Raw genomic sequence first — 23,057 nt, 5'->3', positions numbered from 1 at the left:
AGGTGTTTCCCCTACCTTAAATACACGATCAAATTGTTCAAATACCATGTGTTCATTACAGAAAGCAGCGGAGACAGTTATATTGCAAATAAAAAATATATTTGTTTCGAAGAGTACGGGATATTTTGAGTCAATAAAGACGTTAAAAAACAAGCCGATGTAGTTACTTTGCAAATAAGTAAAGCGTTTTAAAAATAGATTCTCATTGACAGTAAACAAGCCGATCCACCTGGCGCTGCTTCCTTGAACAGCTCTCAGACCCGTGATTGGCTAAACCCCCGAACAGCTCGGGCCGCGATTGGGTGAAGAGTGTGAATCGACACTCTGATTGGGCAAAGCGCCACAGCGGAAGTTCTGTGTGTACCGTGTGTGCTGGATGAACACGCTGGATATACAGTTACACATCCATTGGTTTCCAGCTACTGATCAATCTAAGAGAAGTCGCACTGAGGTTAAAACTGAATAGCAGACAAAGAATGTCACGGCATCCACAGCGCGTTCACGACTCCGATACCACGATCACATCGCGGTACCAATTGCGACTGGCGCATCACTCTCATGGCGCCACTGTTGCGACATTTAGTCCATATATCTTGATAGGACATACCCCGACAAAACGCCCCTGCCCCCATGTCGCGACATGGAGCCCACATATCGCGATATGGCGTACCCCGACAAAACGCCCACCCCCATGTCGTGACATGAAGCCTGTATATCGCGATATGACATACCACGGCAAAATTCCCCCCGCCCTATGTCGCGACATAAAAGGACCTATATCGCGACATGTCAAAACTGGCCACGCCCATGTCGCGACATGAAACCCGTATATCGCGATATGACATACCCCGGCAAAGTGCCCCCGCTCTATGTCGCGACATGAAACCCGTATATCGCGATATGACATACCCCGACAAAATGCCCCGCCCCCATGTCACGACATGGAGCCCATATGTTGCGATAGGACATACCCTGACAGGATATGCTGACCTCATGTCGAGACAAAAAATCCATATATCAGGACACGTCCTATCTGGGTGTATCATGTCCTGATATGAGACCTATGTTGCGACAGCAGTGCCAGGGTGGCATGGAACAAGGCGCCACTCGTAATATACACTGCCGCGATATACATGGGGTCCCTACCATGACATGCTGCGGAGGTCTTGTCGCGATGGTATCCCGCAGTTACGCATTTGGCAACAGCGTGTCACGGTAGGGACAGAAAAGGAAAACGTGCCTTTTAAAATAAAAACCATAGATCTTACAATCAGTGATTTTACATACATTACAACCACAGGTTTATGTCATAGGTGGTTAACTTGTTGGCATGCGTCATGTCTTAGTATTATTCACATCTAAGGAGGCTCATATGTTTATGGATATTGGTTGTCTTTAAAATGTTAAGTGTACGGGCTGAACTGTGACAGGGCGTTTGAACTCAGCAGACGGGGTCACTGGAGGTCAAAGTCATCGTGCATGGTCACGTGATTACTGGAAAAACAAGGCTCTATATCTCGGAAACGAAAGCAGCACAAACTTTACTTTTAACTGCACAAACCGGCACAAACGTAGCACTAATGAATGAGGTGGGTTTAATTGTTTGTGCTGTCTGTAGGGGGGCCAGCTTCACGGAGCTTTTACCTTACCTTTAAATATTAAGCGGACATCAGCATAACATACCAGAAGAACGTGCACGCACGTTTTGGTTTTAGAGGCTAGAGTTAATGCATCGCCCCCAAGGGTAGTATCAAGTGAGGCGCCATGAGAATAAACAACTGCGAAAGTATTAAAATATTAATTTGAATCGTGTTTGATCCTTCATTATGCTTTTAAACTTGTATGAAACCCACGAAATTAGTATGATATTTTCGACGCCAAAAGACACCTAATTTGGAAATTCCACAGACTTAACACGGAATTGTTATAGTCGCATTACAGTGCTAACAAAATCGTCGTACCTTGAATTGCAAGAATGGTCTGCTAATAAAAGCGTCATATACATACGCGTGCACTAGGAAGCTCAATACATGCTCTGGGAAGCAGCTGGGAAGTTACTTTTAACGGCACAAACGTAGCACTAACGAATGAGGCGGATTTCATCGTTTGTGCTGTCTGAGAGGGTGCAGCTTTGCAGAGCTTTTCCCAGGAGGTCTCTTATGCAGGTAGTGACCAGTCTCACACCTGCTTAGTTTCAGTGGGTTGCCACTTAATAATAATCATTGCTTACACTGATGATATAGCGCTTTTCTGGACACTCCACTCAAAGCGCTTTACAGGTAATGGGGACTTCCCTCCACCACCACCAGTGTGCAGCCCCACTGGGATGAAGCCAATTCATAGGGACATTACACGTCCCCTGGTGCGCGTGTTTATTTAAGGAGACAATGAGAAACTGATCACTTCAGATTTTTTAAAAGCACACCGCTATGAAGTATCAAGACGTGCTCGTTAAAGCCTCTTGGTAAGAGCAAGCAATTGTTTGCTAGTGTTCGCTTTTTGAGACTCCACCCGCAACTCTTCTGATTAGGACATCAGACATGCTCACACAAACGCACAGAAGACACTGATATTAAAATGCAAAATCCAGCGCCGCCCCCCACCCGGGCAAACAGAGGAACACGATTGCAGAACTGTTACTCTCGCACCGGTAACAGACGCTTAAACTCGGCAGACGGGGTCACTGGAGGTCAAAGTCACCCTGCATGGTCACGTGATCACCGGGAACACAAGGCGCTATATCTCGGGAACGAAAGCAGCACAAACGCTACTTTCAACGACACAAACGTAGAACTAACGAAGACGGTGGGTTTAATCGATTGTGCTGTATGTGTGGGGGCCAACTTCACGGAGATCCCGGGAAAAACTAAGTTTATGCTAGAACAGGGGCAGTAGGGAGCCTCCATAGGCTGTATGGGTTCTAATGCCTCAGTATAGTGACTAGTGACTGGGACACTATACTGTAAAAAGGTGCCATTCTTCTATTGAGACGTAAAACTGAGTTCCTGACTCTCTTTGGTCATTAAAAATCCCCACAGTGTGTCTTGAAAAGAGTAGGGGTGATACCCCTGGTCAAATTTTCCATTGGCCTTTACCAGTCGTACCCTCCTAATAATCCCCATTATGGACTAGCTTCATAACTCTGTTCTCCTCTCCCACTGAAAACTGATGTGTGGTGAGCGTACCTGTGCATCATCTAGGTGGATGCTGCACATTGGTGGTGGATGGGAGCTCCCTTTATCTGTAAAGCACTTTGAGTGGAGTGTCCAGAAAAGTGCTACATAAATGTTAGGAACTATTATTATTATTATTATGTTGTTGTGCTCATTCATTAGTTTTCCAGCAATACCACCTTAAGAGATTACTGTTACTAGGTGGAACAAGTTACATAGCTGTTGCAAGGATGAAATTGAGGAAAAAGGGAGCTGCAAAGAGATGAATGCTGGGAAAAGATTGGGTCCCCGCTATATACATATATAGTGTTTCATTAATGAAGACTACTGATACAACAGGTTTTAACTGGAAGTGAACTGAATGGTGAGCACTGAGGCCAAGCATAGATTGTTGGTAGTATTGTAGTACAGTAAACCTCATGAGTTTTCTCAGCAATAAATGATTGCAAGCACTAAATGTTATGCTTTAGACTGCAAAATTCATTTGAACTCCCAAACCCTGCTGCAGTACTAGGTTTCTGTCCGGTATTGATTAAGGAGCTCCTCCACAAAGTTCTCCTAAAGAGTCTTCAGCTTATCTATTGCTGAGGCCATCTGGGTAAAGGCATCAGTATTTTTACTGGTGGTCAGAGTGCCAGGATGGGGAGAGCACATGTGAACTCTGGCACAGCATACTAGTACCTCCCTGATATGCTGTCTGTTCTGTCAGAGTTGGGCTGAAGTCCTGCAAATCATTTAAGGTCATAATTACGACACAAACAATGGCAGTACCTCTTGCTTGGGACACTAAGGTTTTAAGAAGAATAAAATAGAACACTTGATATCAAAGAACTTTTTTAAACTGGTTTATTTTAGTTGTTAAATGATAAATACAATACCAGTTCATGGGATTTGTAGGAAAAGATAAATATACAAATGTTTTTATATATTAGTGCCTACATACATCTAACAAATATTTAGGGGAGGGAAGCATTCCTATTTTTACGAACACTCACAGAAGCATGTATGCTCCTTGAATTTAAACTATATTATATATAAATTTAAACTAAACGCTTATGTACAATATGCTTTCTGTGTAGGAATTAATGAGTATTCTCAAAATCGCCAGCACCCATAAAAAAAAGCGTATTACGAACCATCAATTAACATCCGGGTGATGGGTGAAAAATGGCAAGAGTTAGAAATCCTCCAATCAGAGCTCAGACATTCTCCAAGAAAAAAAAACTACTACCGGAAGTGGCTGTGCTTGTGTGAGAAGACGGTGTTGTGGTGTTTCTGTGAAAACAATAATAAAACTAAATCGTTCAAGGTAAGTTTTTTTTTTAAAGAGTCTTATCTCTTTAAGCATAATGTTAGCGAATTGTGAGAACATGCATTAACTATTCCCCTTTCTGGTTATGCATAGTGTTTCACATAACATCATTTCCCTTTTGACCACGCCATGATCAGTGTGACCTAAGAATCCCGAAAGTCAGAAACGAGTAGCAGCATTGATTACTTTAAATATTCTGGATCATTGCAGTTTACAAAACGGTAAAAGGCGAATGGTGACTGTAGGCCTTAGTCTCAAACATACCTTCCCTGCGTCGAGTCAATCCTTTTGAAATAAATAATATCAAATCGTTCTTCTGCCTACCAAGGTAAACAGTAGACGAGGGATCGTCCACTGCCCAATGTAGTTATTACTTTCTTAAAATGTTAAATGGGGAAAAAAATACTTGTCACTTTAGAAATTGCAGTCGTGTTCTTTTAAGTAGCGGTGCAGCGAACGATCTGTGGCTTAGCCGTTTTTAAAGTAATTCTTAGAAAACCTGAGAGCAGCAACACAAACGCGGTTGAATCCCCGGGGTTCGTGACTTAGTATAACGGACCTGTAAAAGAAAAGGCGTATTTGATCCGACTGTTTTTTTTGTTTGTTTTTTGTTTTGTGAACGCACTCAACAATTTGCGAATTCAGGAATTCTGTAAATACTGTATACCACATTTGGTTTCATTGGGTATGAAATAGTAGAATAAGTGTTGCCAGATGTTATTCGTTTATCTTTGTAGTCGATGGAAACAAAGGAGTACCTGCAAGATGGGATAGTCTGACATCTGTTGTAACCTTGGGTTTTTGAGCGTGGCAGGGAGGCCTTGTTATGAATGGTTTGTAATAAAAATAATCACATTTTCTGCGTTAAGAAATCGATTTGCACGAGGGAAACATTAAGGTATTCATGGTTACCTAGATCAGTGGTTGTCATTCCTGGTCCTGGAAGATATCGCCTCTTCCTGGTGGCCAATTAATTATTAAGACTGCCAGTTAGCATGGGTTGGTCATCAGAAATTTGATCTTTTTTTCTTAATTCTACACCTGTCCTTGTTCAGTTTTGTGGAATGTCTGTAAACCAATTTGTTTTGGTTGGAGTGTTTGAGATTGTCAATGGACAATATGTCCAGTCAACCTGTTAAGAGGTGCTTAGACACAAAATGAAGCATTTGACAGGCAGGTTGAGTAAGGAATGGGTTCTGATTTTTAAATGTGTTTGTAAAAACACATAGAACAGGTTTTTGGGTAGCCAAAGACAGAAATGGTTTCAAAAGATCTAATCAATAAAGAAGTTCAAATGAAGAAATAAGTCTATTAATTAGTCTATTTAATCAAGAGTACAGTTGTAAGACCATGACAGACAGGGTTATTCTAGGATCAGAACTACTGTTTTAAAGCCAAAATTAGTTTACAGCCAGTTCAGTAACAATGTGGTCTTCTATCAAACAGTACTTAATTTATACAATATACAGTGTTGTGAAAAAGTAAGTACACCCCATGAAAAAGTGTGTGTTTTTCAACATATTTGCATGTATGGATATTTGATCTTCATTTCAACAATACTGATAGATAAAGGTGATCTAGTTTAACAAATAACAATGAAAATTATTATTTGCAATCATTTATTCAACAAAAAAAGGCAGAAGTGCAATTGTCTGCTGTGGAAAAAATAAGTACAGGCCCTGGCTTCAATAGCTGGTGTTGCCCCCTTTGTCAGAAATCACTTCTTGTAGGTGTTTGTTGTAATTGTCTATCAGTCTCCTACATCGACTTGGAACATTTTTTGCCCACTCCTCCTTACAGAACTCCTTCAACTGTGTGATGTTTTGAGGGCCTTCTTGTATGTACAGCCCGCTTCAAGTCCCCACAGCATTTCTATGGGATTAAGCTCTGGGGTTTGTCTTGGCCATTCCAGAACCCTCCATTTCTTCTTTTTGAGCCATTCTTTTGTGGATTTGCTTGAGTGTTTTGGGTCATTGTCTCGTTGCAAGGTCCACTTAAGGTTCAGTTTCAGCTTTTTGACAGATGGCCTCACATTCTCCTCAAGTACTCTCTGGTTCAATGTGGAATTCATGCTTGACTCTATAATGGCAAGCTGGCCAGGCCCTGAGGCAGAAAAGCCGCCCCAAACAATATTTCCACCACCATGCTTTACAGTTGCTATGAGGTTCTTTTGGTCAAAGGCAGTTTTTGGTCTTCGCCAAACATGATGTCTGGCATTGTGGCCAAACAGCAAACCTTTGTCTCATCTGTCCAGACCACATTGTTCTAATAGTCCTGATCTTCACCCAGGTGTTGTCTGGCAAACTTCAGTCGTACACCTATATTCTTTTTTGAGATCAGAGACTTCTTCCTTCCTGACCTTGCTTGTAGGGCAAAGTTGTGCAGTCTCTATCAGATGGTTGACTCATGCACTTTGACATTGACTGAGGCAAGACTTGCCTGTAACTCCCTTGATGTTATTCTGGGGTTGTTGGAGACTTCCTGCTGCATCTTTCGGTCAGCTCTTGGGCTGAATTTGGTGGGACGACCTGGCCTGGATAGATTACCAGTGGTTTGAAACTTTCTCCATTTGTAGATGATCTTTCAGACAGTGGAGTGATTGACTACAAATTGCTTGGAAATGGTTTTAAAACCCCTTCCCCAATTCATAGGCATCAACAATCTTTCTTCTGAGGACCTCGGAGAGCTCTTTTGATCTTATTATTTTAAAAAAAATAAGATCACGTTTATCTATCAGTATTGTTAAAATGATGATGAAGTATCCTTTTGTCCACAAATGTAAAAAAGACGAACCTTTTCATGCTGTGTACTTACTTTTTCACACCACTGTATTTAATGAAAAACATGCTTATTTATAATGATTTTTGATAAACAAATGCTGATTTAGTTGTGCTTAATGTTGTAGTAAGTCAGAATACAGAAGGAATATGCATTGCTTTAACAATGTTATAGTGGTATTGAAATTAATTTGTATTGCAAGTTTTTTAGAAGGAGAAAATTAATTGTTAATGCGATCAAAGATCATTGGCAGGTTTCAAGCAATGGGTTACTAATAACAGCATGAGATCATGAAAGGATGAGACTGCATTCAGTATGAGATTAGTAAGCATGTGACAAGTTGACATAATACTTTATTAGTATTTAGAATTTATTTTTATATTACTGAAAGTATATTATTGAGGCTCACAAGCCGGGATTTTAGAGGGCCATGCCTATTTGACATTTTCTGTATTACCTGCGTAGGAAGAAATTCCTGTTTTCTGTAAACGTGCCAAGTACAAACCTCCCAACAGTCTGACATGACTAACAAAAGGCTCAGATTTTAATGAGTTTTATTTAATCAGTTTTCTTTATATATTGTTTCATCTACACAGAATATTGCTATCATCTCAGAAGAGGAATCCTTCATCTTTTAAGGTTATTCTCCTGTTTTTTTTTCTCACTACAATTTTGGACTCTGAGACTGATTATTGGTCTGTATCTTTATTCTGTCCTTAATATATAGTGTTCACATTTATATTTTTTTGTCCCCGGTTCACCCAATGGCTGAAAATCTCCCTTTGGGTAGTGATAAAGAAGCATTTACAGCTGGATGTGATGTCAGTGCTTCTCCAGAAACTTTAAATATGGATGTAAGTGAAGAGCAGGCCCAGAATACCTACAGTGAGCCACCAGAGCTGTCTCACAGCACTGTATCTTTGGAGGTTGCAAGCAAATCCCAGGAGTCTCACCCTTCCCAGAGCTCTGGAGAAAATACGAATGCTCTTAATTTGTTTGCTACTCTTGGTCTGTCACCTGAAGACTTGGATGCATTGGCACAGATTCCGGAAAATAAGATTACTGTGGAAACATTGCCTCATCTTATCATGCAGCTTAAAGCAAAGAAAAGTGCAAGAGGTCATTCATCAGACCATCGCAGCCAGCGTAGTGCCTCCCCTCCAAGAGAGCAGCAGTACAAACCTTCAGAGGACAAGTGGCAGGACGTTGGGCCCAGTAGTAGGCCCCCCAGATCTAGCAGTAAATCTCCGGTCCACAGTTATGTGGTTGATTACAATTATGGAAAATCTGGGAGAGAAGATCGCGCAGATAGAGCGAGAGAAGATCGAGATCTCCGTTATTCGAAACCGTCCCACGAGAGACCTTATGTAGAGAGCAGACCACGGTCTCCGTCATCATTCGAGGTCGATGATTTTCATGGATTAATGCCCCGCTCTTTTCCACACGTTTGCTCTCTTTGTGATTTTGATGTGAATTCAAGCAGGGTAAGTTTTTGTTTTTCCACTTTGGTTGGTTTCGTCTCTCTTCCCTTTGTAATCCACGAGCTTCAGTGTTTCATGTTTATTTTTTTTTAATTTGTTTGCAACTTTGTTTTGTTTTTCAACATTTTACTGCTGCTTTTTCGAAAAGGTTGAATTGCAAGTTTGCAAAAACTAAAACGTGGCTGAAGTTACGTCTTTGGACATCCATAAAATGTCCCAAACTCCTATAAAATCGAATCTGTTTACCACCAAAGTGTTGATCTGTGATGGTAAAATTGCACTCGGAATTCAAAATGAAACAGTCAGCACCACTTAACTAAATTGCATTGTGGTGACCTGTTTTGTATTTTTACAACATATCATTCACCAGTTCTTTAGAAATAAATTCTGTTTAAAATCATCAAAATATAGATGTCCTCTTTTTACACACCATTGTCTCTCTCGTTAATAGGCCATCCAAGCAAAATAGGAAAATTTCTCAGTATTAGTTAATAGTGAAATATTACAGTCGCCTCTTTCACTTATTGGTTTTGGGTACTTAATAACATCCTTATATTTTGTTGAAGAGTGTTAGGAAAAGTAAAGCACAATAGGTTTTAAAAAAGAGATCCGTTTAAATCAGGTCTTCAAAATGCATAACTATACTAACAAATGTACAAAACATTAAGACTTTGTTGTCATTTCAAACTATGAACAGCAGCAATGGAGGCTGTAGCAGAATTTTAGAATTCTGATTTTCACTTGGATTTTGAAAGGCCCTTGTAGGACTAGCTATGTTGTAGTATCATGAAAAAAAACAGATTTTTTTTTTTAGGCCTGGAGTCAGCACATTAATGGGGTCCGACATGCAGAGAATCGACGTGACCTCCTTCGCATGTAAGTTGTACTTGCACTGAGCCGAGATGTACTTTAATACAATATAAGATAACAGCCATTGTTTCTGCTAGATTACAGTTTTTTTTGTATTCATTTTGTATTGCTTTGTAAGATGTCCAAGAATATTGAAACTTTAAAGTGTTAATGAAATTAATTTAGAAATTCACTTAACTTACACCTACATAAATTCTTAAAGTGATTTATATTCTTTATTTTTTTTATTACTTTGTAGATATCCAGGATGGGATCCACAATTCATATCGAACAGAATGTGAGTAGTGTGATTTGTAAACTGCAAAGAGGTTACAGAATACACAGCCTGCAAATACAACATAAGGCTGAGTTTGATTTCTTTATACTGTCTGCTAAATGTAGTCCTGTGCTCCAGTCACCTGTTATACCGCTTGAAATGTACTTAATTTTTTGGCAATCGTAGTGGTTAAGAATGTGCATTAATTGTTGAATTTGTCTTAATAGTAGTGATATGTAATCCATGTTATTTGGTAAATTCACTTTTAATGTGAAGGATCTAGTTATTGCAACAATTATTGTTATCAGTTTAATACAGCAACAACATGTTTAAAAACATAGAACAGAGACCTGACGGTATTTTCTTCCTGCAAGGCCTGACTCGTATCCACCAGATGACCTCTTGTCTTCCGGAAGAGCAGGATCCCGGTCAAGCAGCTCACAGAGGAGACCATATAGTTCAGATCGTTCTGCGGGTAATAAAAACAAGCACCGTTTTTCATTTGGCTGATGCTATTGAGTAGGCAAGTACGAAGTGTTGGAAATTACAGATGGATGAACACAAACTGTTGTGATGCCTGGCGATAGTCCAAACTTGCTGTATAGTTTCCCTCCCCCCATATTATTTCTGTCCTAGATGCATGCCCACTGAAGTTTCCAACAAATTGATTATTGCTTACTCAAAGGTCAGTTTAGTTTTGCCATTCGTGCTTCATTCCTGCTGACTTTTCCAGCTATACTGTAGCTGAGGTGGCCATTCTAGGACTGGAGCAGTATGTGATCACTGGAGCTATTTTTTTTTGTCAATTTCAATTATGTCTAAGATACTAGTCAAGCAAGGTTCCTCATTTGGAACCTTACTTTATTCTTCCTGGAAGCAATTGTCATTTTAAGAAACACTTAGGAAGTTTTAAGAATTTTAATGTACAGGATTATCTTCATAACCTGGCTTTAATAAGCTGGATCAGAGTTTCTCTCATTTGTCAAAAATCCTTGGGACCTACTTTAAAAACAGTTTTAGAAATGTTGTCTACAATCATGCACCGTTTAAAAGCTTTAAAGTTAGCCCTGAGCTGTCAGCTTTAATTAAACACAAGAATCTAGGCTGGCTAAATGCTAAGGCCTCTAAGAATCCCACTTGTCTTTTTTCCCATACAAATTGGAAATAGGCGAACTTATCTAACTTCCTAAACATTTCCTCAATATGTAATGAGCTAAATTTGTGGAGAAGAGAGAGTTTCTCTTTCTGTTATCAGTTTAAATTATCTGCCTATATAAGGATTATTGCTATTGTTGCCATGTACGGACCATGTACAGTGGTGTAAGAAACCAACACTTGTATTTGAATTCTTCTGGTTTTAAGGTGAAAGGGCTACACTTCCACCAGAAAGACGACCCCTTCTGAAACCAAAGGTAATCTTTTTCCTTTGCTTCAAAATAATTACTGAAGAGTCAGTCTTTGTTGTATTTGACCTCCATTCTAAAGAAACCTGCTGTATTGCTTTTCTGTAGTATTTCATAAGTATGTATTCTTTCTTTGCTGTTGACGTTGTATGACTGTATGGATTTAGGACCATATGAGTGCACGCAGTATAGACTTTCAGTGGAACTTGAAATTTAAACTACTTGAAATGATGCAGTATTAAACTTGCTACAGTTTATGTTTTGTGTATTCATACTGGATAATTCTTTAAATGGCAAATTCAGTAAATGAACTGGAGGGGTAAGTACTGTATGATATTCTATTTATAGATACTTATTATACATCTTCGTACTTATTACTAATTAATTATTGTTAAACTTCACTGAGTGTATTTGACAATGTTCAACTACAATTGCTAGAAAACATCATGAGGGCATTTGATTATCTTTCCTTAATGCATTAATTGAGCTGTGCAAAGTTTTGTTCTGGAATTATTTGTGTTGTGGGTAAAGATAAGTCACAGCAGTGAATGTTTTTATTCTTGACACCAGGCAGGAACAAGAGTGGTGGTCACTAAATTTCCAAAAGGGACTTTGGATGTCAAGGATTTGCTAAAACTGGCTGAGCCATTTGGGACTGTTGTTAAACACTTGGTGTTCCCTTGTAAGGTAGGACTCTTATAATAATAGGTTGTATTCTAGCACTAAGGGTTTACAGCATGTGGAGTTTGTTTTTAGATCCTTCATGTATTTTTTAATTACTTATTTGTTAATTTAAGATGAACATCTGTGGCACATAACCTCCATGTATTCCTTTATTGAATTTTAGCATAATCTTTACTTTTATCTTCTGGTTGATTCATATTTATACTGCTTAATTAGCAAACATTGTAAAAGTGTTGATACCTTTGCATATTGTTAAAAGATCCTTTCATCTGTACTAACAGTTCACCATTCATATTCTAAAGTTAATGATTTAGTTCTTGAAGAATTCCATAGCAAAGGAGTTTAAAGGAAACATTTGACCATATTGAACATTTTCATGTTCACATGTAAACTTGAAGAAAGTCAAACTTTTAACTTCTGCTCAGGTGATATTTGTGATATTTATATGATACAGGTAGATACTGTAGCTGATATGATATTTCTTTAACTATTAAATTCTAGTTTTCTGTGTAGTAGTAGTCTTGGAATTATGGCACAGTCCTTAACTACAGTCTAGCAGGGTTTTTAGATGCCTGTTTTACACTTGGGAATATTATTATTCTGATTTATCTCAGAAAATCTTAAGTTCATGTATATAGTTAAGAGCTCACTTAAAACATAAATCACAGGATGCTGAGGTTGAAACTGCAAATGTAGTGGTGAAAACCTCCCAAGCTAAGTAATCAAGGAAGTATCATCCAAAACTTCAGTAGCGTTTAGAGCACAGCTTATTTTTTCTTTTACTAGACACAGACATCTAAAACTTGTGTGTACTAAGGTTTAAGGAAAGATACACATGCAGAAAACGCTCCTGATTGCAAAATCATCTATCCATCCATTTTCTATCCACTTCTTTTTACATTTTAAGTTGTTACATTGTAAATGCTGAGAAACATTGTGACTCCATGCACAACAACATTGATTGAGAATTTTACATGTCTGAAGTCAGCAACATTTTTCAATTACTCTGTTATTTAGGGTTTTTTGGAAATGTCTACACACAAAGAAGCAGTAACTGTGGTTAACCACTATCAGAAGAAGCCATTCTTTGTAAAAGATATAAAGCTACTCATCTATTTGTCCCCTGTTGTTGAGAGCATTAAGGTAAGTATTATTATATTGTTACAGGCTATCTTATAAAATAGAATCTAGATTAATATGTTTAACAATTCTCATATAATTCTACCACCAAGTATGCCATTAATTTTTCTATCTGGTCAAATTGGAAGATAAATATAAAAATTTAAAATACTCCCTTTTGAACAAATGCTGAATATTGTCTTTATTTTATTTTAACCACGAAGAACATTTCTATTTACTTTTTTCCAACTTTAAAATTTCAGCCAGACAGTTTTTTCCCCACTCTCTTCCTCTACATTTGTGATTGTTTTAAATGTCTCGTAACTGTTAGTAGACATGTACACAGAGTAAAACCAGATTTTAAAGTCAAATGAGCATTTACAGAGTCTTATTGTTCTCCTGTTTATAGGTGTCCATAATATGCTTTGCTTAACATCAAGCTTTTTTTCCTTATGATTCATTTAGACCCCTAGACTGGATGTGCCTGAAAAACATTCAAAGAATCAAGGTTATGCTGTGGTGTGTGTTTCTCACCTTCCAGTAGGAAAAGACATAGAATCTGAACTCATTGATGTAGCTAAGCTGTTTGGGGAAGTGCAGTGCTCTAAATTTTCAACAAATGAGGTAAGTAGTGAGAAAAAAATGGCATTTGAGGGCTATTAACATAAGGATAATTGATTTTTGTTTATTGTTTCCATTTTTTCATTATGTTTTGTAGGCTCTTATAGAAATGGCAGATTTTGAAGATGCTGAGATAATGGTGAAATACTACAGTTCCAATATGCTCAGGATCAATGGCAAGAGTGTGAAGGTAAAATTGTGGACAACACACAAAAGGCTTAGGTAAGGAATATACCTTCACAGATGTACAATGAAAAATGTTCATCTACAGCATGTTTATTCCAATTTTTTTATCATACCTTGCTAATGCATTATCCACAACTGTTAGGGGGAAAAAGTATATATACTGAGAAGCACTAAAAAAAAATATCTTGGTTCCAATTTTAATTCCTCTCAGTAACATGTACGTTAAATAATTTAAATCGTAATATATCATTCATACAGTCAGGAGAGTGTTCAGATTTTATTTACAATTTGAAGTTGATATGTTAGACTTTGCCCATCACTAATTGTTTCGGGGCTGATTATATCTGTATGAACTATGTTTCTGTGTAGTATTTCAGCTTTAGTAGAATCACATACTGAGAGCTGTCTTGTAGAGCTGATGATTGTGTGACAATTTTAGGATGAGCCCCGATTCGGCACCCTCTAGAAGGGGTGAAGTGAGCAGAAGGCACAGCAGTAAGCATAGGAGTGAAGAGTCTTCCAGGAGCTCTCATTCCAGAAACAAGGAAAGGACTCCTACACGCGGGGATTCCACAGAGAAAAAGGAAGACCTTACAGGGGAGGAGGAAAAATCTGACGACGAGCACAAGCATGAAGATGATGTGTTGGGTGAGTTGGATGTGGAAGTTGATGAAGATGATAAGGGAATGATGGTAGAGGAGGATGAGGATGATGCCAAGGAAGATGTGGCACAAGATGATGTGGCATCATGGACCCCAGGAGAGGAACCAATGGAGACGTCGGTGGAGGGTGTGGAGACGGAGGCAGATGTCCCAGAAAGAAAATCGCCTGACAGTGCAGAGGTTTTAATGGAACAGAACCTGGAGGAGAAATCTCAGGAGAGTTCAAAGGAATTGTGTGGGAATACAGAGGCAAAACCTGGAGAGAATTCTCATTCGCAGGATCTGATGAAAGAGCTGCCAGTGGAATCTGCAGAAAACTCAGAGATCCCAAAGGAAGAGTTAGTAAAGGAAGAAGCCACATCAACAGAAGAAAAGGAAGCTGTGGAGTCAAATGAGTGTGAAGAGGTAAGGAATTCTACTGTGGTGATAACACATAGCATCATATGTTCTGGAAAATGGAATAATAAAATGTTTAAAGGATTGTCATGTAATTAATACTGAAATTGAAGATCCCTCCGTTTATATAATATCTATATCACTACTGCTAAAGAACTGGATTGCTAGAAAACTGTTAAATGCTAAAGAATACAATTCTGATAAAAGTAACGCAAAGCATTTAGTGAATTGTGCAGATGCTGTGGAGAAACTGGATGCATTCAATCCTATTCCCAACTGAACAAGTAATAGGTTTATTCCATGCTGAAAAAAAGAAGAAGAAAGAAAACACTTTGGTATTATTATCTGACACTCTGTAAATTCCAAGAACCTTAAAATTCACATTGATTTAATGTATTGTAAACGGTGCCATTTATTATTAATAATAGCAAAATGTTATATTTTTATTTTAGGAATGTCTAGATCAGTAATGTAGAGTTAAAATTGAATCTGACTACTTTTTTAGTTTTTGTTAATCATTGCTAATACTTCTTGTACCAATAAATTGAGTACTGATCTATCTTCTTAATGTATAATTTAAACATCTTGCATTTGTTTTATCTGTTAATAAAATCTTTGAGTGTCATCTGTTTTAAAACCTTTTTAAAGGGTTGTACATGCAGATGTGCATCTGTCACATCTAGCAGAATATTTCAGATTTTGACATTTTAAGAAATAGCTAAATAATGTAATTGAAAATTGTAAAAGTTTCATCACTGAAAATATATTTCTAAGGAAACATGCTCAGGAAGAAATTCACAGCTCTATAATTTGTATTCTATTTTTTCCAATGTGTTGTTTTTTAAAGGAAGAGATGCTAGAAATGGATTTTCCAGAGAATTTGGATGACTTTGTTACACTGGATGAGCTAGATGAAGATGCTGAAAATTCAGAAAATACATCGGAAAAAGAATCTGAAGTATCGTCTTCTAGTAAGGCTTTTTCTGATGATGTTAAATGTTTTAGGATTTTTTAAGAGTGATGCTATACAAATTCATCAGAAGCTCTAAGATATTCAAGTTTTAGTGTACCTAGAAAAAGCAGAAGAGAAAAGTTGTTTCTAAACTATAAATCAGTGAGTCTGTTTGGTGTAAACGCATACATGCATACTCATACAAGAAATGCACTTAATTGGTAAATGGGATGACAGCATAAGCAATGCAGTGAATCTGCTTAATGGCTGAGAGCTGCCCCCGATAAATGGTTCCCAGATGATTGTTGAAATATATTATATGTTTTGTACCACCATCAGAAAAGTGTACTGGCTTTGTCACCTTTGTTTCATTATATATGCGGGAGCGTTAGTGTATCTTAAGTGTAATAAATTACAAGATTTTTCTATTCCAATGTTAAAGTATTATTTGTTCTTTTTATGTCTTTTGGCTGTGCATTTAATATCCTAACTTTTGCATGAGAAATGACAGTTTATGGTCCATACATACTCAGTTTATGAGTATAAAAGTGTTATTAGAAATACAGAAAGTCCTGAAATGTCTTCATTTTCCTTTTAGGACACCTGCAGGAATCTTTAAGGGTTAGTATACAATTTTGTTTTCTCTCTTTTCTGTTGCCGAGGACAAAGAATGTTTGCCCTACAGCAATTAAGGTGAAAATATTGTGTGCTTTTTAACAGGCTGGAAGAGTTGTTGTCATTAAAGACTTCAGAAGAGGATATGGCTCTAAGGAGGACATTTTTTATCTTGCCAAACCTTTTGGGAAAGTTACCAAGCACCTAATACAGTACTACAAAAATGAAGTAAGTGCCCTTAATAATTTGAGCTAGTGGCACATCTCCTATTATCACATAAAGCCAGTAACTTCAATAAATGTTCACTACAGCTATGGGGCTACACTGATGTTACCTTTTGACATTAATATACGTCATTTAGTTTGTTGTTCGTTATACACCACTCTGAAAAAATGATGATTGATCATGTGGTTTGTAGATATGTATTAAATGTAAAAAGTTGTATGTTCCTGTCCACTTAAATTGAATTGAATTGAATTTATGTATGAGCTTCTTTACAATAAAGATTCAACAGGTCTCTGTTAGCCCCTTATTTCTGGTATGGGAAACATTTCAGTGCTAATGTAATCTTGGGTACATTGATGGTAGTGCTGTTAGAAAAATAGAGGTTTATATATTTTTGGAGTGAATCATAGATACTATAAAAGTGGTGTTGTATATAAAAAGGAACACTTAAGTAATAGCAATACTAATTATGGTTGGTGTACCCTGTGACATATGTAACATGACATTTTTCTTACAAAACTTGACATACTGCCTTAAATGTTATAGCATGCAGATAATATGTTGTGATTGAAGCAGCAGATTATTTTTTAGCTCTTTTTGGAACAGATTTGTAAGTGTCTAACATTGTCTCTAATATACATTGATTTCCTTGTTATATTAGGCACTACTGGAATTACCAACAAAAGAAGCAGCAAGCAAAATGGTAGAATTTTACAGTACAACCAAGACAGCACTAGTGTGTGGCAAACCTGTCACGATAAGTCTATGGCTTGAAAAGGAGGAGTTAGAGGTATGTTCATGAAAAAAAATAAAATGAAGTATAGGTGCTGCCAATGCTTGGATCTTTTTAGCATATATTTACCCCATCATGCATGCAAAACTAATAGAAAAAGAGCTAAAATATCACACTGTTAAGCTAGAAACAAAAAGGAGTATTTCATCCAAGATGTAGGGGGTGGTATCTGGAGACCCGGCAGTAGCTGTGGGGGACAAATGTGATGCAGAATCAGGTTTAAGGTTAAAACTCATCACTCCAACCTTACATTTTGTTTTCAAAGTAATGAAAACTGCACCAGCCATTTCATTAAATTACTCAATATACATATGTGCGTGCAAAGGTCCTACTGTGCTTTGCAAATTATTTGTTGAGGTAATGACTAATTTTACATAATGCAAGTTGCATACATTCTGACTGTTTACTGAATACAGACTGTTAAATATCTTAGGTAAAATGCTGAAAATTGAAAAACAATGTTTGTAAAACTTGGGAACTGCTGACCTAGATATTTTAATTATCTGTTATATGACTTGGCAGAGTTTTCTTTGTTCATGACTGAACTTGTCTTATATTAGGGTTTGGGTGATATGCTTTATAATAAGGTTGCTGGAGGTACAAAATGCTGTCTGGGTGATCCGGAATTGTCCTGAGGGCTTTATAATAAAGTCTGTTGAGAGAAATATTGAGTTTGAATTCCATCATAGAAAGTATATTCTTTGAGATGATATCAGAAATTATGTTGCCCTAGATATAGCATGTGTATACAAACACTGTTGGACTCTAGGTCATGGTAAATCCAAAGCATACAGTATGTAGTGCTGGTATACATGTTCTAATCACATTTAATGTATTACAGTCTGTCTTCCTAAACTTTTGTCATTTACCTGTTTTTCCAAAGGGCCCAAGTGGAAGATCAGTTTTCATCACAATGCTTCCTTTTGTAAAGTTTTCTGACTACTCTCTCCTAAGGATTGCTCAACCTTTTGGGAAAGTCACTGCCTACTGTTTGAACTGGACTTACAAAAGGGTATGGCATGCATCTTTGTAAGTTAACTCTACTAGAAGAACTGGGGTGTTGGTCAGAACTCTCCCAATTAGATATATAGTTGTGTCTCTGTGGCTCATCAGCAAGACTCTTAGAAATACTGTTGCTGTACGAAAGCACAGAAATGGCTTTTTGATGGAGGAATTGTTTATTTTCAAATTGTTAAATATGTTTGTCTTAAAAATGCGACATAATCTTGAGATGTTCTATAATTAATTCTGAGTCAATATGCATTTATACCAAACTAGCTCTTGTGGCCTTGAGCTCTGTATTTATTACCTGCTTTCTCCAGAAAAAAGTGCAAGAAGAATTTAAGGACTGTACATGATATTTGAATCTTCTGTTTCACATGGACATACAGTACCACAGTATGTTTGGATCTGCTTAAAACTGTTTCTACGTTAATAACATTTTATTTTTAAAGGTCCCCAGCTATAGTGATGATATCTGAAGTCCTGCATTTTTTTAGAGCAGTATATTCATACATTGAGCTTTACGTTTGTTTAAGTTTGGTTGGAATAACATTGTCTGAATTATACCGTTGAACAGGCTGTAAAAACAATTTAATTGCTAATTTATATGTATTCACTTTATGCATTCCCAAATATTCTAACAGTACAGTTCCAATTGTTCTGTAATAAAATATTTATTCCATAACAGAAAGGCAGTGTCTATTTACACAAGTTTATATTTAAATCTAGCAGCAATGGAAATGCAACTCCAGATGGGAAAAGATTTGTTTTTTTTAGAGAATTTCAATTTTTTAGCACATAAAAATTTAAGATCCTTGCTTTTCTGTACTGTTAGCCAGCATAGTGGACAACTAGGATGCAGCATTGGAGACTCTTATCGAGGAGTAGAATCCTTGATATACTTTTTTTTTTCCGAAAAGAGGAGGTCTTTAGTATCGGGTCTAAACAAATGTTTGTTTTTCAGTGTTACATTCAAATGGACACCACTGAAGCTGCAGAGAAAATGGTGAAGACATACTCTCGGTACCCACCAAAATTCTACGGCAGATTTTTACATGTTTATTTGTGCAGGAAGAGTGACGCACTGATACCTTGGTATGTGATTGTGCCTTCTATCAGACTGTTTTTCTTCTTACTGATCACAGTGAATGGATTGTAATCATGGGGAGGGGGTGGCTATGCTTTATACTTGCTTAATAAATACTTTATATTTAGGGAATATTTGCTATATCTGATCTGGAGATATTCTCAAAAAAGAGTGCACTTGATTGATGCTTCAGTTTAAACTTATCGTAATGGTAAGTTCTTAAGTCTATAAATATTTTTACCAAGTTTAACACATATGTCAGGGTGAATGGTATTGTAAACTCCATTATGACTAGAAGGCATGGTACATCTTAGCTCAGCTGTGTTGATTGATTTATCATTCACATGATATCAGGAACACGCCATTGGTCGTGTGGATTGAAAAAATTAACCTTCGCAAAACTTCTTCTTCTGTTTAAAAACGCATGGCATTATCGATGGCATTTTTTTTCCAGACGTTACATTCCCTTCTGTGCTCAAACACATTCTCGTTATTTCGGGTTGTCTTTGTGCAGGAAGATGCCCCCTCCCGAGCACGACAAGAAACCCGCTAAAAGAGAGCGAACAGAGAGCAGCCGGAGTGAGGAGGACGCTCCCAGCAGCTCCCAGTCTAAAGCCAAAGCCAAGGAAGAGGGACCCACAATGAAAAGGCTCTGCACCCGGGAGGACAAGGGCTCTGCAGAGAGGACAGGCTGCAAAGAGCAGCAGGAGTCTGCTGTGAAGAAGAATGAGCAGGGAGAGGCTGCAGACTCTGAAGAGAAGAACAGCGAAGCCCCAGACACTTCCCAGAAGACTCCTGGAGAAGGGGTGAGCAGACAGGATCTCTTTCCCACATCAAGAATTGTTTTTATGCTATTTATACACAATGATGTGGAGAGATTCTGCGTAAATGCAAGAAGGTCTTTTACCTTATTAATCAACCGCATCAAACGGAGACATTATATTCACAACAAGTCCAGCATGACATGTTTGTCAAAGTCTGTGAGCAGATTGTGCTAAACCTGTTGAAACCTATTCAGGTATCGTAAAAATATTGAAGTATTTTACATGTGTTTTCATCAGGGTGAAAGCAGTGTGTCAGACAATGAACCCTTCAGTGTTGCTCCTGAGCAGGCTGCTGAAAGCAGTGAAGTGAGTGAGCAGAATGGTTCTGGCGCTGCCTCTTCCAATGGAGAGAGTTCCCAGGCCTGTGATAAAGATGAGCCTGAGAGGAAGACACCTGTCCCTCTGGGGCCATACCAACCCAACAACCCTGTGGGTAAGAGCCTGCGGAGGAAGGTGGCATACAGCAATTTCTAAATAATAAATACAAGAGCGGGGGACTGCATTTCATAGAAATTCTCGAATGAGTAAACGATGTTCATTGATTTTTTTTTTCTGTAAAGTATTAATTGTGGGTTTGTCTCTCAACTTTTTTTCTGACTACACATAAATTTGAAATGCAATAATCGACGACCTAGACATTTTCAGCAAACATGTTCGACAAAAACAGTTGTTTTGTGAAAAGTAGTTAAAGAGGAAAGACTACATTTACAAACGCATTTCTTGTATATTTCCCAAGTACCTGTAACAATGTTGGCTTGATAAAATGTATATAGCTCATAGCTAGTATTGCAAAATATTAATGCTGTTATCTCATACTTTCATGCTTTTTTGCAGGACTGGATTATATTGTCCCAAAAGTTGGTTACTTTTGCCAGCTGTGCAGTCTTTTCTACACAAGTGAGAAAACAGCAAAGACCGTTCACTGCACCAGCCTGTCTCATTATCAGAAACTAAAGGTAAAGGTTTTTAGTGGACTTCTCCTGCTTGATGTAAACGGCAGGAATACATTTCTTTTAACACATAAGCAGCACACATTTATTAGAACAATGTTAATGCTTTTCAGTATATTAATGGAAATGAAGTATTATTTTCATATCTTAATAAAAGGCAATGAACTACATATAACCTTCCTTTCAATTTGAAAGTTATAGTTACACATAGGTTACTTAGCATTTATTTTAAGCACTGAGAGGCCTCCCTTCAAAATGTATAGACTAAACATAACCCACTAAATTAAGCCGCTATCGGTTATTTAAAGGAAATTTGCAAGAAGTTAATAAAATAGTATTACTACGAACCATTCAAACTATCTTAAGAATCTTATTTCTATAACATTACAAGAGCATCTAAGGCTGTATCCTAATTACAATGAAGGTGGATAACAGAGAATACTAACTGTTTTGTAACAGTATTGTCATCAGTTATATTTGGAGAAGACTGATGTCTTACTTTTTTTACTGTATGATGAAAGGTGTAGAGTTCTCCCATTTTGCTCCAGGCTGAGTCTTCTGAAATAGTTTTCCAGCCAGTGGCACACTTGCTATTGTTCATCACACTGAACATCCCCTTCTCTTGTCTTCCTTCTTCACCCTTGTCGTATCAGTGCATTTTTATATTTATAAGTGGGGTCACCTTCACTTCATGCCGCAAGGCTCAATAAAAAGTGTTGCCAGCTTTTTTTCAAAATTGAATTTGCATCCTGTTTAATAAAGATAGCCCCGAAGCTGGACAGATCCTTTGGTTGGGATATGCTGTTAATAAAGAAAGCGGTATCCCTTCAAAGCAAATGTGCTACAGGCTTTACAGCTGTGGATTATTGCTTTTTCTCACTTGCACTGGATTTTCTGCAATGTTTTCTTTTTCAGGAGAAGCTGGATGAAGGCAAAGACAAGGCACCAGAATAGGAAAGAATGAGGATGCATACTGAAGAAAGACTGCTGAATAATGTTTTGCTGTCAGGATGCTGGGATCAGTCTTTAATCTTTTCCACAACTGGAAGTGTTTTTTTTTTATGTTCCAGAATGCTGTAAAGATTTTGTTTAGGTTCGCCTGACCATCCCAACAACTGAACTACACACAAATCAGCTGTATGTAACTAAGGATGATGTAAATCTTTTGTTCAGTTATAGTGTGCTTGCTCCAGTCCACATTTCTTTGCACATTCCAGGAAATAATTGTAACTGGTTACCCAATAAATGTTTCACAGTTGTCTGAATTAGTTTCATTAGTTTGCAAACATCAATGTAAGACGGATTGCTGTAATCACAAGTTATTGGCTTTTAAAATACTTTTGGCTACATTTCATGGGTTATTCACAGAACCTAAATTGCCAAAGCATATAGAAAACAGAATCCTGACAAATTAAGAAGAACCTTCTAACTGTTAAAGCCTTTGCAGAGTTTTTTGGTTTTCAGGAACCATATCTTACACAGACTACATCTGTGAGTAGATGTTTTAAGATTTACCTGATATTCATTTTGTGAATTTCATTTTTTTTTTCATTTTGTACAGTTTTTTTTCAAGTTTTTATTTCATTTAATTTTCAGGCTTGTCCTTTTGCAGGACTTTTTGCATTAAAATCTTAAATGAAAAACGTCTGTGAGTCATGTTACATTATA

At 37.5% G+C, this 23,057-nt stretch overlaps 1 protein-coding gene across 1 annotated transcript; it reads left to right on the top strand.

Moving 5' to 3' along the window:
- Positions 1-4,425: 4,425 nt before the first annotated feature.
- LOC102693424 (matrin-3-like) lies at positions 4,426-22,654 on the top strand. The gene is made up of 21 exons (XM_015349993.2): positions 4,426-4,482; positions 7,860-8,747; positions 9,559-9,620; positions 9,853-9,891; positions 10,245-10,345; positions 11,233-11,282; positions 11,844-11,960; positions 12,975-13,100; positions 13,542-13,700; positions 13,795-13,919; positions 14,323-14,950; positions 15,789-15,912; positions 16,492-16,514; positions 16,614-16,736; positions 17,395-17,523; positions 18,410-18,538; positions 19,493-19,623; positions 20,130-20,421; positions 20,677-20,872; positions 21,274-21,395; positions 22,305-22,654. Exons 2-21 carry the CDS (start codon positions 8,028-8,030, stop codon positions 22,341-22,343), a joined length of 3,435 nt encoding a protein of 1,144 aa, XP_015205479.1. The 5' UTR covers positions 4,426-4,482; positions 7,860-8,027; the 3' UTR covers positions 22,344-22,654.
- Positions 22,655-23,057: the final 403 nt, after the last annotated feature.

Source organism: Lepisosteus oculatus, chromosome 11 (genome assembly GCF_040954835.1).
Source record: "Lepisosteus oculatus isolate fLepOcu1 chromosome 11, fLepOcu1.hap2, whole genome shotgun sequence".
Lineage (NCBI taxonomy): Eukaryota > Metazoa > Chordata > Actinopteri > Semionotiformes > Lepisosteidae > Lepisosteus > Lepisosteus oculatus.
Note: the sequence above shows the minus strand (reverse complement) of the source record. Positions and strands in the feature narration are given on the sequence as shown.

What these genes read in the sequence shown, in the direction of transcription:
- LOC102693424 (XM_015349993.2), top strand. Translation starts at nt 8,028, where the DNA reads ATGGCTGAAAATCTCCCTTTGGGTAGTGATAAAGAAGCATTTACAGCT. An exon ending in TAGTTCAGATCGTTCTGCGG is followed by an intron (nt 10,346 to 11,232) that starts GTAATAAAAACA and finishes TCTGGTTTTAAG; the next exon opens with GTGAAAGGGCTACACTTCCA. An exon ending in TGAACTGGACTTACAAAAGG is followed by an intron (nt 18,539 to 19,492) that starts GTATGGCATGCA and finishes TTTGTTTTTCAG; the next exon opens with TGTTACATTCAAATGGACAC.